Source organism: Falco punctatus (assembly GCF_963210335.1).
Source record: "Falco punctatus genome assembly, chromosome: 13".
Classification (NCBI taxonomy): domain Eukaryota; kingdom Metazoa; phylum Chordata; class Aves; order Falconiformes; family Falconidae; genus Falco; species Falco punctatus.
The window spans coordinates 13127430-13143001 of record NC_137593.1 but is presented as its reverse complement, the minus strand read 5'-3'; the positions used below and the strand labels follow the sequence as shown (position 1 = coordinate 13143001).

The following is a 15572-nucleotide window of genomic DNA, read 5'->3' as shown; positions in this document are numbered from 1 at the left end:
TCACAGACCCCACAGCCGGTAGCCGCATCCTTGCTCAGGGAAGAGGCTGGGACCACCTTCATTGGCAGGCCTAACAAACGGTACGTAGCCCACAAGGACGCACAATCAACTTACCTTCCTGGCCATCTGCAGCTCCTTCCTGTGCCAGGGCCATGGCAGAGACTGAATGTTCTCCACACCCACAGGGACCACCAGCCCCTCACTCCAGTTATGCAAAAAGGCAGATCTCTGCTGGGATTTCCCAGCCTGCCTGTGGTTAACGCCATGGGAGAGCAAGGGGCACAGCAGCAGCCTCACAGATGGGCCACCCAGGACATTGTGAAAGAGCCGGTCACAAGGCACACAGCCTGGAAAGGCTGCTGACTGTCTAATGTTACACCAGACCCACAAACCCTCTTCCTGTCCCCTCCAGCTCTTTTAATGCCAAGGTAGTGGTGATCACTAGTTTCTCTTGCCCCTTTCTTATATGGGACACAGGAAGAACATTCCTTCCTCAAAAACAAGAGTGCAAGAACCGAAAGGTCTTGGCTCAGCAAGAGACACAGCTGTAGCTCAGACAATAGGGGTTTCTTTGTCACCCGACCTTCTTCTCCAGCTCTCTCCCCAAAAAGCGTTCGTTGCTTTGAAATGCAGCCACTGATGGGTGTTCAGCAGGGCAGGACTCAGGCTCATTTTCCAGCCCACCTGTGGCCACTGCTCCAAACGCTGTAGCTCCTTCCCCCCTGCCAGCTCTGTTGTGAACAAGCAACTGTATCCCCCCCAAATTAAATAATAATAATAAAAATAAAAAAACCCACAGCTCTCACCAACACAACTCTTGGGATCAAGGCCAGACATCTTTTTAAGGCTGAAAGTTTCATTTTTCAGCCATAAGTTGCAAGAAGGTACAGAGCTTATTTTAGAGGCTGCCTGGGATTGCCTTAAAGTCCACATAAGGACAATTGCTTTAAATAAACCAGTCTTAATTGCTTTGCACTTATTTAAATCTCACGTGGTGGTACATTTTGGATAAAAGGTGGCCTCGCTCTTTTCCTAAGACAAATCTAATAATAAAAAGCACTCTGCCTTGATCTCACTGTTCATCTCCCAGGGCCCCTCTGTTTCTGCTGCATTCCTTTGTGTTTATCTGCCCTCTTCAACTCTTTGCTGCAATCAGCTGCGTGCAGCACCTCGTGTCTGGAAGTGACATGGCTGAGGTTACAGAAGAGACAGGTGCAAGGGGAGCTCTTGCCCCGAAGCTATCCAGAGGAAAAAAGAAGCTGGAGGGGAAGAGGGTTGTAAGGTATTTCAGATTAAAGCCGACAAACAGCAAACACCTTGCCCCAGGCTACACATTCTCCGCCAATGCAAGCTGCAGCGGCTACGAGCCCCAGAAACGGCAAAGCAAACACGGACTCCTCTGCAAGGGGGAGTTGTCACCTGTCAGGGACGTTTGCAAATTTATAGGGAGGTGGTGGTGGCGGTAAGGGGAGTAAAAAGAGCTTTCCTCATTTAAAAAGACGGGCTGTTTGCACAGGTTTGCGATGCATATTTTGCTTTGTAAAGTCTTTTGTCCGGCATTCAACTGAGAGAAGGTGCTGTCTTCCACTGAAGACAAACTGGAACATTTATTAATGTACATACATTAGTGTACTCTGAGCCGCTGCCTTACAGTAAGGGTGAGGATGGGATGGAATTTCCCCACTCCCCCTTCGGCTTGTCATGTCAGTGGAAAACACTTCTTAAAAGAAGTCACCGTGCAGCTCAGCCTCTCCAGAAATGCCTCCTGCAAGGCTGGGATCAAACCCATTATAAGCAAGAGGTAACTGCGTAGCAAAAGCTGCCTGCCCTCCTCTCCTGGCCCCAGCGCTCACCTGAGCAGTGCTCAGAGAGGACAAGAGGGCGGCATCTTCCATTCATATCTCACTGCACCACAGGCAGGAGAGGGACACTCAGAACAAGGGTTTCAAGTAAGCCTGCCAGCTACCACAGTGCTCTGCAGAGAGTTCACGGAGGATCTGGAGACAGGGAAGCTTTGCAAGCAGTCAGTGCAGCGCGTTCAGTTTTGAGCATGGAAAAGACAAAGTTTCTGCTGATGACCTTTAAACTATTGGGGATTGTTTTCTTTAAGAGGACATAGTTAGTTCAAACAGAACATTACCACTCACTTCGAAAACTAGGAGCCCCTCTAAACACGGAGAATCTTTTGGACTAGCTGTTGAAGAGACACCATTTTACTGGAGCTGTGCTATGGTGTTGGAAAAAGCCGAGATCCAGATGCTGACTGAAGGCTTGCACACCACGCCTCTGTGCCCAACCCAAATGCAGAATCAAAGAGATAACCAGACTTGATGTCAGTCACTTCTCTTTGTGTGCGTGGATTAACTTCACCACGTTAGCCAAGCGCATACCCAACTTCAAAGAGGCTTTTTTTACCTTTTGCAATCTTGCAAGGAAATAGAAGAGCACAGCAGTCTGCTCAGCAGTCACACCAGAGCAGCAGTAACAGGTCAAGCCTTCTGTCACTGGGGACTGCAATCAGCATGAACTGGAAGCTCTGTCCTTGCAGAAGCAATCCTTCAGGTTACAAACACTGCCAGGATGTAGACTGCTAACACACCATCATCGGGCACGTTAAAAATGGTGATTAATTAGCCAGGGAATTAATTGACACAGTTTCTCAGGATGAAAATACAGAGGGACAAGAAAATTTGCAGACACCAACACAGACTTAAAACTACGTGTGAGTTTTACCCCTAGGTATATAAAACCCAGCAAGAACAGAAACAGGACACAAACAGCTCACACTCCTGAAATCCCTCCTGCTCCAGCCTGCAAGAGAGTGCAGTACCTGGCTTCTTCATCAGAACTGTTGTTAAGAGCTGGTCAGTTTGTGCCAAAGGCGATGAACCAGCAACCACCAGTGCCTCATCTGCATTCCAGTCTTGAGCCATACTGGTAAGACACTGATGGCCAAGACCTGTTACAAACACTCTCTAGCTTTGCCTGTCTGGAGACACAAGAGGCAAAAACCCCAACCACGGTTTGAAACCAAGCTTTCATTCACATCTGACCTTCAAGAGAAGAAAAACCGGCGAAGAACCCCTGCCCTTGGTCAGCAAAATTGCAGCTGTGCCTAGAATACCAACTATTTCAACCCTAAGGCTACACAAACTAGCTCTAAGCAGGGAGAGACCAGAGACAGCTGAGCAGCCAGGCAAGTGCAAAAGACTCCTCAGCTCTTCTGTCCGTTTAGATGCTTCATCCCTCTCCTGCCATTGCTGCTGCAGGAGAGGAGCAAGCAGCAGGTAAGGAGCCAGCCTGCTCACCCTTGCAGCCCCGGAGAAGCACAGAGGAGTGATGCCTCACTGCGGGTAACACACCATCCAGTTTAGCCACACGTACAGAACTGCTGTTCACCACCGGGGTCACTCAGCAGAGCCATGCTCCCAGCCAGCCTCTGTGGGTGGGCACAACAGGCCAAGGGAGGAGGAACTTCCCCAGTCACAGACAGCTGCCACAGCTCCTCCACCAAGAGGGGGAAGATGGCCCCAGGGCAATGCAGAAAGAAATCATAGAATCATTTAGGTTGGAAAAGACCTTTGAGATCATCACGTCCAACCATCAACCCAGAACTGCCAAATCCACCACTAAACCACGTCATTAAGCACCACATCTATGTGTTTCTTAAATGCCTTCCAGGGATGGTGATTCTGCCACCTCTGTGGGCAGCCTGTTTCAATGCTTGACCACCCTTTCAGTGAAGAAGTTTTCCTAATACCCAGTCTAAGCCTCCCCTTGTAACTTGTGGTCATTTCCTCTTGTCCTCTCACTAGTTATCTGGGAGAAGAGACCCAATGAACTCATCTGTCCCCAAAAGTGAAGGAAATTCTTCTCTATACTCACCCACATTGGGTCATTCAGCTCCGTGTCCTGCACCCGGACACAGTCCATGCTAATTTCAATTTTGTTTGTAGGGCCATTTTCAGATGGGCTGTCAATGAAGTTTAAATCGATCGGCTGAACCGAGCATATTGGCCTGAGAAGAACAGAGTAATACAGTTAAAATTGGCCAAAATCTGTTCTTTGCTCACCCCTCCACTCCCCAGCTAGGGTGTCATCCAGGACTTAGGCATGACCACAAACCAGTTGCAATAATTACTAATGAACAACTACCTCATTACCCGCTATGCTAACAGCCCCTGAACAGGACAGGGCCTGGAGGGGTGTCTCACTTGCTTGACCAGAAAAATGAGGTAAGAGTTAAATCACTGAAAGACAGAACTCTTGGAGGATTTACAGCAGTAACTGTCTCAACATCAGTCATGGCAAGTCAGGAATGGGAACAGAGTCTTATTTCCTTCAATGGACCTGACAGGGTGAACTCTGCACTCTCCCCACCTCCTCTCCTTCCCTGGCATCAGCAAAAGGGGAAAACGTGCAGCCTGGACACAGAGTAATGACCTCACTTCCTTAGAGGAAAATGACAGTCCTCCACCTTAAGTGACCGCATGCTGGAAATCAGTCAGCTCAGCATCCAAAGATCTTGAGGAGAGTCAGTGTCACTGATGATCTCTGTATCTGTTCCCCATAGCCTGGATGCAGAACCTCTTGAGAGCTCAACAGCCGTCAGTCATCATAGACTCACACTCGCCTCTTCTAATCAAGATGTGCAGAAGGCTCCAATACCCCCAGCACCAGTCCCCTGAGCAGCCTAGTTACAGAGGCCTCCTGCCCCAAAACACCTCCTTCCACAGGTTCCACGTAAAGGCTACTTACTGTTCCAGGAAGTCCCAGATATGTTGGAGCACCTCTGGGCTGAGGAATTCCCTGGGCTGTGAACTCTGGGACATGGCTGATCGGTAGTAACTCTCCTTCCAGGAGAAGTGGCTCGGAGTTTCTACAAACCTTAAAAAACAAATGCAAAAGAAAAAAAAAAAAAAAAAAAAGACAGCAAGAAAAACAAACAAACAAACAAAAAAAAAACAAAAGAAAAACACAGAGAGGTACGTTGAATGCATGAGGCCAAGTTGAAGAAAACCCAGAAATAGAAGCTATTGTGTGAAAAAGGAGACATGACACTGAATGCCTGGAACATTCACAGCTGTATAACAGACATTCCACACTGCTGCAGATGCTGTATTTAGACAGGAGAGAATTTGGCCACCCTTCCAATAAGTTAAATACCTCTCAGAGTCCACTGGGACGCTGCATCATAAGAATCCCAGAAGAAAGAAGATAACCACCTTCCATTTTACCCCAAAATAACCAACTTTCTCCATAAAGCGGGTAGTCTTTGCAGCAGGTGAAACACCTCAGCAGTGTGCTATTCCACTGCTCCCAGCTGGTTGCCTCTCTAGATTGCATCCCCTTGGATGATTTAGGTGACTTCTCCTATACCTAGCCACTGCAGCTGAGGTCTTAGACTGAAATAAGCATTTTGGAGAAAAAAAAATACAATTGAGCATTAACAATAATAAAAAAATCATTTTGCTTTATTTTCTTCAAAAGTAAGTTCCGTCACATCAGGTTATATCTACTTGTCTACTGCCTTCTCAACTCCAATAATTTCTGAGCCTGACTGGCTGATTTCCACCAGATCTGCTAATTACCTTGGCCATTTTTATCCCCTTAAGCTCTCACAAGCCTCACAGAAATAGGTGGGCCCAAGAGGAGCAGTGACGAAGCTGGAGCACTCACGCCTTCCACAGCTGCACATTCTCATCCCACTGGCCAATTTCTAAATTCAAACGCAGCAGCTTTTACACCAGTGTCAAAATACTCAACGGCTGCAGGGATGTAAGGCAGGGGGTGGGGGTGCAGAAAAACTTTCTCAAGTATATTTAGTTGGCAAAAAGTCTCGGTTCAACTTTAATTAGAGTATGAGGCAGGTGACCGCCTTTCCTGCTACAAGGACAGGGCACCCTGCAAAATTCTCATATAGAAGAGCTGTTTCGGCATGACACAAGTGAAAGGCTGTGCTCCCTGCCAGGGAAACGGCTGTGGCAGGATCCAGGGCTATAAATGGATTCCAAAGAGAATTGGACTAACATTTAGCTTGGCACATTTTGGTGCTGTTTGACACAATGGTCTAAACAAATTGTACGGAAGACACCAATTCATTAAACCATCAAAATTAAGAAAGTGTTTCAGAAGGAGGATCACACTACAGTTGTTCTTCTGCTCTACTTTTCCCTGAAGCATCTGTTTCTGACTGCTGCCAGAGAGGGATCTGGTTCTCTTTACTGAATTTGTATGGCCTCTTATGTTTTAAGGATAACTGGTCTGCAAAAGTCAGGACTTTCCTCACCTCTGCTGCCCACAGAACTGCACACTCTTTGAGAAGAACGGACAGTTTTCCTAAGCTAACAGAAATTAAAACAGTTTCAGCCCCCAGAACCATAGCTCAGCTTGCCTCAAAACAGGTGAAAGTATCACTTCTGTTGCTCATCCTTTTTGTGATGAACAAAAAAACCCCAACATCCTTTAAAAGTTCATGAATAGCCAGAGACAAAAATAAAATTCAGAAGTGTTGTAGCTAATAACTCTGCCTCAGATGTGAGCACATGCCCACGCTACATGTGAATAAATAATCACAAATCCTCAGAGAACAGCAGTTATCCCACAAAGTACCAGAAATTACTCCTTTCAAGCTTTCAGTCTGGTAAGGCACTTTCAGGAGTGCCATACCGAAACCCAGAAGAACAGATCTGGCCTCAAGCCTGCTATATAAGCTGCAAATCAACACTACCACGAGCTTTGGAGGAGAGCAATGGGGCATGCACGGTCCCTAACCTGCACTGCCTCTAAACCCGCAGACCCCAGGTACTGCTTGATACCACACACCCGCTCCTGACCTCTAAGGAACATGCAGACAAACCCTACAACATGTTCTCCAAAGCCACTGAAGTGCTCACTTTTAACAATTACTTACCGCTTCTCACAACTGCCCTTGACTTGAACACTGAAAACCACTTTTTAGGAATTCATTATCAAGGTAGCAACAACAGCCACTGACATGAACTCTTTACTACGTACACCGGGAACAACTTCACCAAAAACAGCTGTTACAAAACAGACCTTTCTCAGGGACCTTCTTTCCTTCAGAAAGTCTCAGTACAATGAGGTTCCTACATGCCATGACATGCCCAAGCTCTGGTTCACAGCTGAACAAAGTCCTAGGTCTCAAGGAGGCAAAGCAACCCAGCTGAGCCCTGCCTGCTCTGGCCCTTGTGGTCCCATTCAGGAGGAAAGTAGAAGTTGCTCATCATAAGCAAGCACTATTTACAATGTCCACAACCTGCAGCACAGGAGAGGAAGGACACATGAGCTGCACAGACTGATAAAGCCAGGTTTGTTATTCTACGCCTCTGAAGCTAACAGAGCTGTTGGAAAGAGTCAGATCAGTTTAAGGACACAGCTGGTGCATCTCTGTGCTAAACACAACCCCAAATTTCTCCAGCTCTCATCTTTACCTCTTGTACCCAACCAAGCTCCTGGCTTACTGTTTCAAAGAAAAGCATTATCGGATTTCACCTGGTGGCTAAAAAACGCACATATCCCTACACCAAGCAAAAGAAGCTCCCTTGTTAATGCTTTCACAGAAACTAAATTTGACAGACTCCTTCAACGCTCTCTGTAACACTTTTGCTGCCTGTAGAGCTCTATTTCCAAATGATGGCGCAGGAATAAGTGGCCAGCCTTGGCACGGCACCTGTGAGAAGGCTACAGCATTACAGAGGGAGTGAGCGTGGCTTTTTATTACATTCGGTGCATTCTGCTCTCAGGTGGGAAAGAGCTGTCAAGCAGCAAGAAAACCAACTTCAGTTCAGCACAAAACTCCATGCAAGCTGAACTGCCTCCTTCCCTGTGTTCTTAGCAAGATCTAAACCATTTTCCTTAACAAATGGCCTTCAACATAAAGGAGCAGCCTCAATCTACTAAACAGCATACCCAAGTGCCCAAATTTGCTCTTTCACAAGAAAAGAACAGCTAAAGCCTAAGCAAGATCTATGCATAAATTTCACTACTTTAGTCAATTATGTTTTACTACATCAGCAAACACTTTAGTTTAAGTAAAAATAACCCCCAAGTGCCTAAAGTTAATCAAAGGTAACAGGAGTTTGCATTGTTCAAATTACTCTTACCAGCTGCTTTTTTTATTAGCAGACATTTAAACAACATCCCTTTTACCCACAACCACTCATCCCAAAGTGCATCTAGGATATAACACTACCAAACACAGTCTGTTACACTAAGCTATTGACTATGACAGGACAAAGCATAGTAGAAAGTCTTGTCTAGCTTGCCCTCTGCTTTATGTCTACAAGCTAATTCCCTGCATTACCTGCTGAAATAGTTGGCAGGCAGCTTGCCACATGCAGAGAGTACTAACTGCACCACGCTGGAACTACAGAGGCATTTACAGCCCCCATCAAACTGCAAGCTGAATAAGACATTGCATCCACAAGCCCCTCCTTTAAAAACCACCAGGGGATTATTAATTAACAGAAATAACAGGCTTAAATCTCTAAGAAGCAGCACCTCACCAAGAGCACAGGGTTTCCTGGTACAGTGCTAGGACACTGCTCCTGAACCACTGAATCCCAGGACAAGTTCCAGCCAGCAATGCACTTGCACTGATATCTAGCTCAGCTCCATCCTATTTATTTTGCTGAAGCAAGAGTGGCTCAGACCCCAGGTGAAAGCACTTTTCCAGATTCACTTAGTGGGCTGAAGTCCTGGGCACACTGGTTGTTTTGCGCCTCCTGATCATTGCCCCAGAAGTGCTGTGTTACACCCCGCTGGAATGGGACTGCATCCCAGCTGATTCAGTTTACCATCATGCTGATAAGTGAGATCTCTGCAAAACATGGCAATGAGAGCAACGTGCCCTTGTAGCTGTGCCCACACAGCACTCAATTTCAGAGTCTCCCAGAAGACTGGGAATGTTAAACTTAAAAAAAAAAACAAACAACACCACCAAAACCCAAAACAAAAAACAACAAACCAAACCCAAACCTCACCCCACCAAAACCCAGCAACCAAACAAAAAGAACCCCTGGCAAGCACAGCATTTGCCTTTCATAAGCCTTTAGCCCATCTGCACTGCTATTACCTTTCCATGGAGCCAATGATCCCAACACTGGCAGAAACAAAGCCCTGCCTGCTTGGCCCAGCACGACATAAACTGGTGGCAAACCAGAAAGAAAACAAGACATTTCTGCTCCCACCAGCTCACTCTAAGCACAGGCTTCCACTCTTCACCACATTTCCCCCTTCCTACTTTCACATCAAAGACATTAAAGAAAAGCAACAGAAAACCCCAAAACAACCCAAGCCACTTTCCACACGAGAAAACAATGACAGAAAGCTATTAAAATCAACTGTTGCCACATGACAACGCTTCTCACCCAAAAAGCCACCTTTCACTGCAGACAACCTTTCTTAGAAAGGTCTAAACCCAGTACACCAAGGCTTGACTTACTGCTAGGGAGAAGGCACAGGCTCCTGAGGAAAACAAGACCTAGGTTTGATATGGAGTATGCCCTGCCCCTCCTCTGTAGCTTTAACCTTAAAGGCAGATGCCACCTGCTTTCACTGCTATAGGGTTGGATCTGATGCAGGGTGCAGCTTGAGCACTGCTAGGGTACATGTTGTAAGAAGGGCTAGTAACCTCCTCCCAAAAATAAGACAGACTGTTTCAGCCAAGAGACAGCACATCTTTCTTTGGTTTTTTCATCCAAAAAGGTTTAGAGCTTCACTCTGAAATACCCCTGGGTTAATACTGAAGTTTATGGGGAAACCAGAAATTAATAAAATATCTCAGTGAAGCTGCTGTGTTGGGTTTCAAGAGATCCAAGCACCTCCAGTTCTCCTTAGCTTCCCTCATAAGCTGGAGCTCTGGTATGGTATAGTATGCAAAGCCTTGGAAACTATTAGTGTGGTCTGTAGATTCTCAGCTTTGTGGCTTGATAATGGTGTAAAGCCACAGTGTAAAATCTTGTGAGAAGAAATCTTTCACAGTAGGGATAAGCAAAATGATTTGGAGCTTTTTTCTGTTTGCTGCCAAAGTTACAGGATGATGCTTTCTGCTTTCCCCACTAAATGTCTATCAGTAGTGTATGATTTTCTGCTGCTGGGTCTGTAATCCTCAGCTGGTGGACAAGCAGATGGGCCAAAGAAGTCCTTCTTTGTAAGCTGCAGATTTTGCTGTTTTTGTTTTTTTTTTTTTTTCCCACAAGATATGTTCCTCTAAAGGGCCTGCTAGAGAAGCAACCTTGATGCAAAGAGAAGAACATCTACTCTTCTAAAGAAAGCACTTCCACATTATACAAATGCACCCAAAGAATAATTAATAATGCCTAAATAATGATATCTAATATGGCTCATTTTATTCATAGCTCTCAAAGTACTCTACAAAGGAAGACAGTGTAATTACTCCCATTCTACCTGTGGGAAAACTAAGGCACCAGGAGGTCATAGGACTACTCATCATTACTCAGCAAGCCAGTTGTGCAGCCAGAAATACAACCTTGGTCACCTAAGTCCCAGTCTGGTGCTGCTCAAAAAGGAACTAGTGATCTTGGGTGTCTAGATAGAGAAATTCAAAGAGGCCTTAATTTCTCCATATAGAGTGTACACTGCACTTCCTAGAGCAAGAAACCCCCAAACTTCATTTATTTTCAGGCACCAAAATGCCGATGGCCCAGGAATGAAAATCAAGGCTACAGAAATGCTATGATCAGCTTTAAACCACATTTGGAGTTCAGGGTGGAAGTGGAATTCAAACCCAGATGCCCAGACTAAAAACTAATCTTTCTTCCTGAGTGCTTACAGTAGTTAACCACTTAACAGCCCTTAATTCATGCATAGATTAATATATATTAGCCCTCAACTATCACGGGATGTGGGCCAGATAGAGAAGTAAGTCACAGAGCAGAGAAGCTGGCAGCTCCAGCAACTCCAGCCCACGTGCTGGTCCCTGCTTTCTCTGGTTACACCTTGTGAAGTGCATCAAAAGCAACGGTAAACAAACGATTTAAAGTTCACGAGCACTATGGTTAATTACCTGAATCTTGGTGTTAGTTGTATTTTTAGTTCTTGAGCGGGGAGGGGGCTCCTTTTCGGGCTGCACTGTTAAAACTCGAGGAACTTGGCAGCCCTCATCCTGCTGGAATTCCCCCCACTCCGCATTTTAACACTGCAGTGATTTGTAGACCTCGCTACCTAATGAAGCTCACAGCTGTGCAAGAGGAGAAGGAAGCGGGGTCTGGCAGCACGGGACAAGCGTGTGCCTGGCAGGCAGTGTCAGCTGGAATTCCCCGAAGCACGGAGCACGCTTGTCCCCCACGGCCGCAACAGCCACCCTCCGTGGCAAAGCACAGCCTGGGAGCACCCGTTAGAGACTCCTGGTAGTCATAACGGGGTGGGGGCGAAGTGAAAGCCAAGCGGTAGGCAGGCTGGCTCTCAGCCCCCTCAGAGGAGACTGCTGCTGAACCTCAGGGACCTGTATTGCCCCTCTGCCTTTGCCGCTTTCTGTGTCTGCTTCACCAACAAGCAGCCCCCCTTCCCACTACGAACCGCACTGTACTGTGCAATTTCCTTTTCCTTTCTCTGCCTGATGCCGTATTCTGAGGGCTTGGCCCAAAAGAGACTGTCCCATCCCAGCAGGGGCAGGTCCTGCTGAACTGCACTCACGAGTACTTATTCTCCTTTAGACTTCCAGCCCAACTTCCAGATTCAGCTTTATAAAATCTAAACTTCCAGCAACTTCTTTAAATCATTTACTTTCCTTCTGTTTAGCACTGCTTCTATGTGTTGGTCCTAGAAAATATCTCTGAAAGAAGAATGACGGATGTGTGGGTTTGGAAGGGTGAATGTAAGAAAGAACTAACACTGACACACAGGATTTCTTTGAGACAGAATATAACTTTCATCTATGGTTCAAATGCCCATTCTTTTTTCCCAGATCCCACGTTTTTCAGCTATTTCCCATATCTGGTATCTCACTAAAAAACATGTGGCCAGCAGCACGGGTTATGGGGAGGGGCAGCTGAGAGAAAAGTGGTCCAGTGGCACAGAAGACATGCATTAGAAAATGAAAGCGGCTAACTGCCCAAAGGGTGAATCCTGATCTCAAAAGGAGCCGCCAACCAAGAATATATGGGGAAAGCAAGAAGGAACCAGGAGTGACAGTGGCAAGGGGCTCTGTGGCACTGCTGGTGTCCTACCACATCTGCTGAGGACAGCCTAAGGAGGACAGACTTAGCTTCTTCCTATTCTCTAGGCAAACAACACTTGTATTGTGCACGCCCTGTTTCAGCTGTGAGATACGTGATATTTTAGAGGAATTAAAGCAATTCTGTCTCAGAGCAATGATGATTGTGCTGCTTATAAAAACTCTGTGGTCTGCTGGAGTCTGCTGTAACAGCACATCCTGATCTCTTTTGATTCCTCTTTTGGAAGCATATATGTGTGAGCTGAATGGAAAGGGGTAGGAAGGGATGGTTCAGCTTTCTGGCTGCTCTTTACTAGAGCCTTCAGTGCACGGGCAAGACTGACCTATATCAAAGAAAGCGAAACCAGCTGCACAGAACGATCCTCCTAATACACCATGCCGCAAAACACAAGGGGGATTTTTTTCCCATTCATCATCTTCTTTCAGTTAGAGTCATCTTGAGTAAGACTATGCCTGCAGCAGGTGCAGCATTTGCAGTGGCCCGTCAAAACACATTGTACCACAGCAGCCTCGCGCCCACGCTGGCAGCAGAGCTCCTTCGGGAGAAAAAGGCTCCCCCTGTGTTCCCATTGCTACTGCGCTGAGGGGCTCCCAGCCTGGGCACTGCATAGCCTGCTCTCTGCAAACTGCTGGGAATGGCTTCTGGAAGCAGAACGAGTTCAAAGTGCTATCAGTAACCCCTACAGCCCGGGAACCCACTGCATCTCCTATCTACATCTTGTCACATCTGCTATCTACATGTCATCGTTATCAGCCTGACAACAGTGACCATGTCTACATTACAGAGGCATTTCTCTGTCCTCAGGGTTTCAGGCAGCAAACCACTTCACCAGTGCTAAAGGAACCATCCCCTAATTGTTGGAGCAGGTAAGATTTTTTCCTCTAAGGATTCCTTCAGCATCCTGTAAACTTTCACAGACCTCTCTTATCTCCCACCCTACCTTGGACACCCCCTTCTCCACCCTCCCCTTCTCACCCATCCTTGGAAATTACCTCCCCACCCAGGTGCGGACATCCCCTCCCCTCCTGCTCAGCCCTGGCACCCACTCCCGTTCTCAGCAGGGGGGTGAGACACGAGAGAGACGGAGCTCTGGCCAAGGTGAAAGCACTGCCACAGCAGCTCCTCCACCTGCCCACTGCAATTCTCTGGGGTGCAGAGCCCTCGAAACTTCCAGGAGCCTGAGGAACCCTGTTGGAAATCCCAGAGTTAGAGTGCAAGCCTGGAGCTCAGGACAGCCAGCTCATCCCCTGGCCCCTGGGTGGGCTGTCCATCTGTGCCCTTCCATTCCTGAGGCACAGGAGTACCACAGACTTCGTAAAGCATACAGAGACCATCAGTACAGACATGTAGTCCCAAGACTTTCCAAATTTAAAGAATTAAAGAAAATTTAAATCTCCATCCATTTTTAAAAAGTGTTAACACCAAAACCAATTAAAAAGCAGATGCAATTGTATTATTTTGTAACTCACTTTTCAATCCCTTCCCCAAACCTATTTGCAGTGATGGTTAAGAGCAGTGCCCATCTGGAGAGGAAGGAGTCAGAGCTGCTGGGCAGAGGTGAGAGCTTTTACTGCAGAAAGTGAGAAAGTCTTCTCAAAAGCAACAGGAGCGGAAAATCCAGGCCCAGCCCTCAAAATTCTGAGGTATTTTTGAGCCGAGTCCAAAAATAAATATTGTAAGATAAACTTTACAGGCAAACCGTTCAGAAGCCACAAAACATTTTCAAGTCCATTTAAAAAAAATAAAAAAATCCCTTTGGTCTAAACAATAGACATCGTTTGCTCAGTTTTAGATACCCAGCTGAGAACATGCATTTGGGTCTGCCTTTCAAAGTTTACACAAGACTTCTCGCAGCCAGCCAGCCCCGATAGTTTTACAGCAGGACAAACAGAGTGATGCCTCCTCCCTTCGTGCAGGAGAGTGTGAGCGCAGATCTCTGCTGAGAAGTCTCCTGCTAGGTCAGTGCTGCCTTCAGCCCTGCTGACACGTGCCAACCTCTGCTGCCCAGCTGCAGCCACAATTAAAGACAACAGAGACCATCTTTTGTGCCTCTGAGGGGTCTGCCTAACCCCAAATCAGCCCATGACCCACTCATCCACCGTTGGTAGTGGTCTGCAGCAGGCGCCTGGGAGCACATCTGTGAGCTACCAGGGGAGAAGGAGACTCTGATATCGGCTGTTGGGTTCTGCTGCACAGTATGGGGAGACCCTTCATCTTTTCATTTTCAGGCGGGAAGCCGGTGTTAAATGTCCAAAGCAGCCTAAAACAGCTAACCATGTCCTGCATCAAGACCTCTGCAGCATCAAGAAATATTAAAAGAAAAGAAAGCAACAACCCCAGGAACGAAAGCATGTGAGGTCATTTTTGAGAGATGACAGCCATGACAAAATACAGCTATTACAGGCCTTCACTATTCTTCTGTAGTGACTTTAGGTACAGAACTTTTCAGTTTTCCTTATTATGAAAAGTGATGGCCAGAAATCCAACCTTCCTGAGGCTTCCTGAATCAAATTCCCCCTTTTCAGCTTTGCTCATCAGTGTTTTTCCTGTAAGCACAGCATTTACCCAGTAACAATATCAACGGCAGTTCATTGTTATTATCTTTTACAAGGAGCTTGATTTTAGTATTTCCCACAGGAAACAGGGTGCTTTTAAGTATTGTCTGCTGAAATTTTGCAGCGTTGAATGCAGCCAGCATCTCTCAAGTTTCACTCTTCTACCTCCACCACACCAATACAGAGACCACAACACAGAACAGAGAAATTACTTTATTCATACAGATAGTAAAATAATTCAGCCAAGCGCATCAGAGCTTCAGAAAGGCCGTTGGGGTGTCAGGAACTGGCTCTCATTAGGTGCTACAAGGCTCTGAAAGAGGCCAGAGATGAGGGTGGGGGGAACCAAAACCAACCAAACCCAACAGAGGAGTTCCACTTGCAGCTAGGGTACGGCAGTAAGGAAAGACCTCTGTTATATCTACACCACTGGTCTGGCCCGTGTTCATGGTCTGGTTTGCCTGTTATCCCTTACCTACATGCAAACATGTTTTTCAGATGTGGCCCTGGCCTGAGCTCTGGGCTGTCTGGAGAGGAAATGGCTGTGAGCACTGTTGAGCTCAGCCTCCCATTTTATGTAGCATGAACAAGTTAGGCATGGTCTAGACTGAGCTTCCTACAGTCCACTCCATCACCAAAAAGTCCTGAGCTCATCTTTTCCTAAGGATTGTGCTCCATCAGAGCAAGTGCCAATGGCAGCACATCACCAAGCAAACCTAAGAGAAACCCCCGGATCAAGGGTTTGCCATGAGCACGGCTGGTCCCCCAAACAAGGGACATGTACTGTGCTGGGCAG

At 46.7% G+C, this 15572-nt stretch overlaps 1 protein-coding gene across 6 annotated transcripts in view; it reads right to left on the bottom strand.

Moving 5' to 3' along the window:
* The window catches only part of TP63 (tumor protein p63), a 114173-nt gene that overhangs the window by 83246 nt on the left and 15355 nt on the right, over positions 1-15572 (bottom strand). For 3 of the 6 annotated variants that reach the window (XM_080410559.1, XM_080410554.1, XM_080410553.1), the window contains exons 2-3: positions 4759-4887; positions 3886-4018 (exon numbers count right to left, since the gene is read on the bottom strand). In XM_080410559.1, the coding sequence (XP_080266685.1) occupies positions 3886-4018; positions 4759-4887 (262 nt within the window). Of the gene's footprint in view, positions 1-114; positions 3844-3885; positions 4019-4758; positions 14662-15572 lie in introns of those variants that run through there. The other 3 variants (XM_080410557.1, XM_080410552.1, XM_080410555.1) reach the window with 3 other exon arrangements.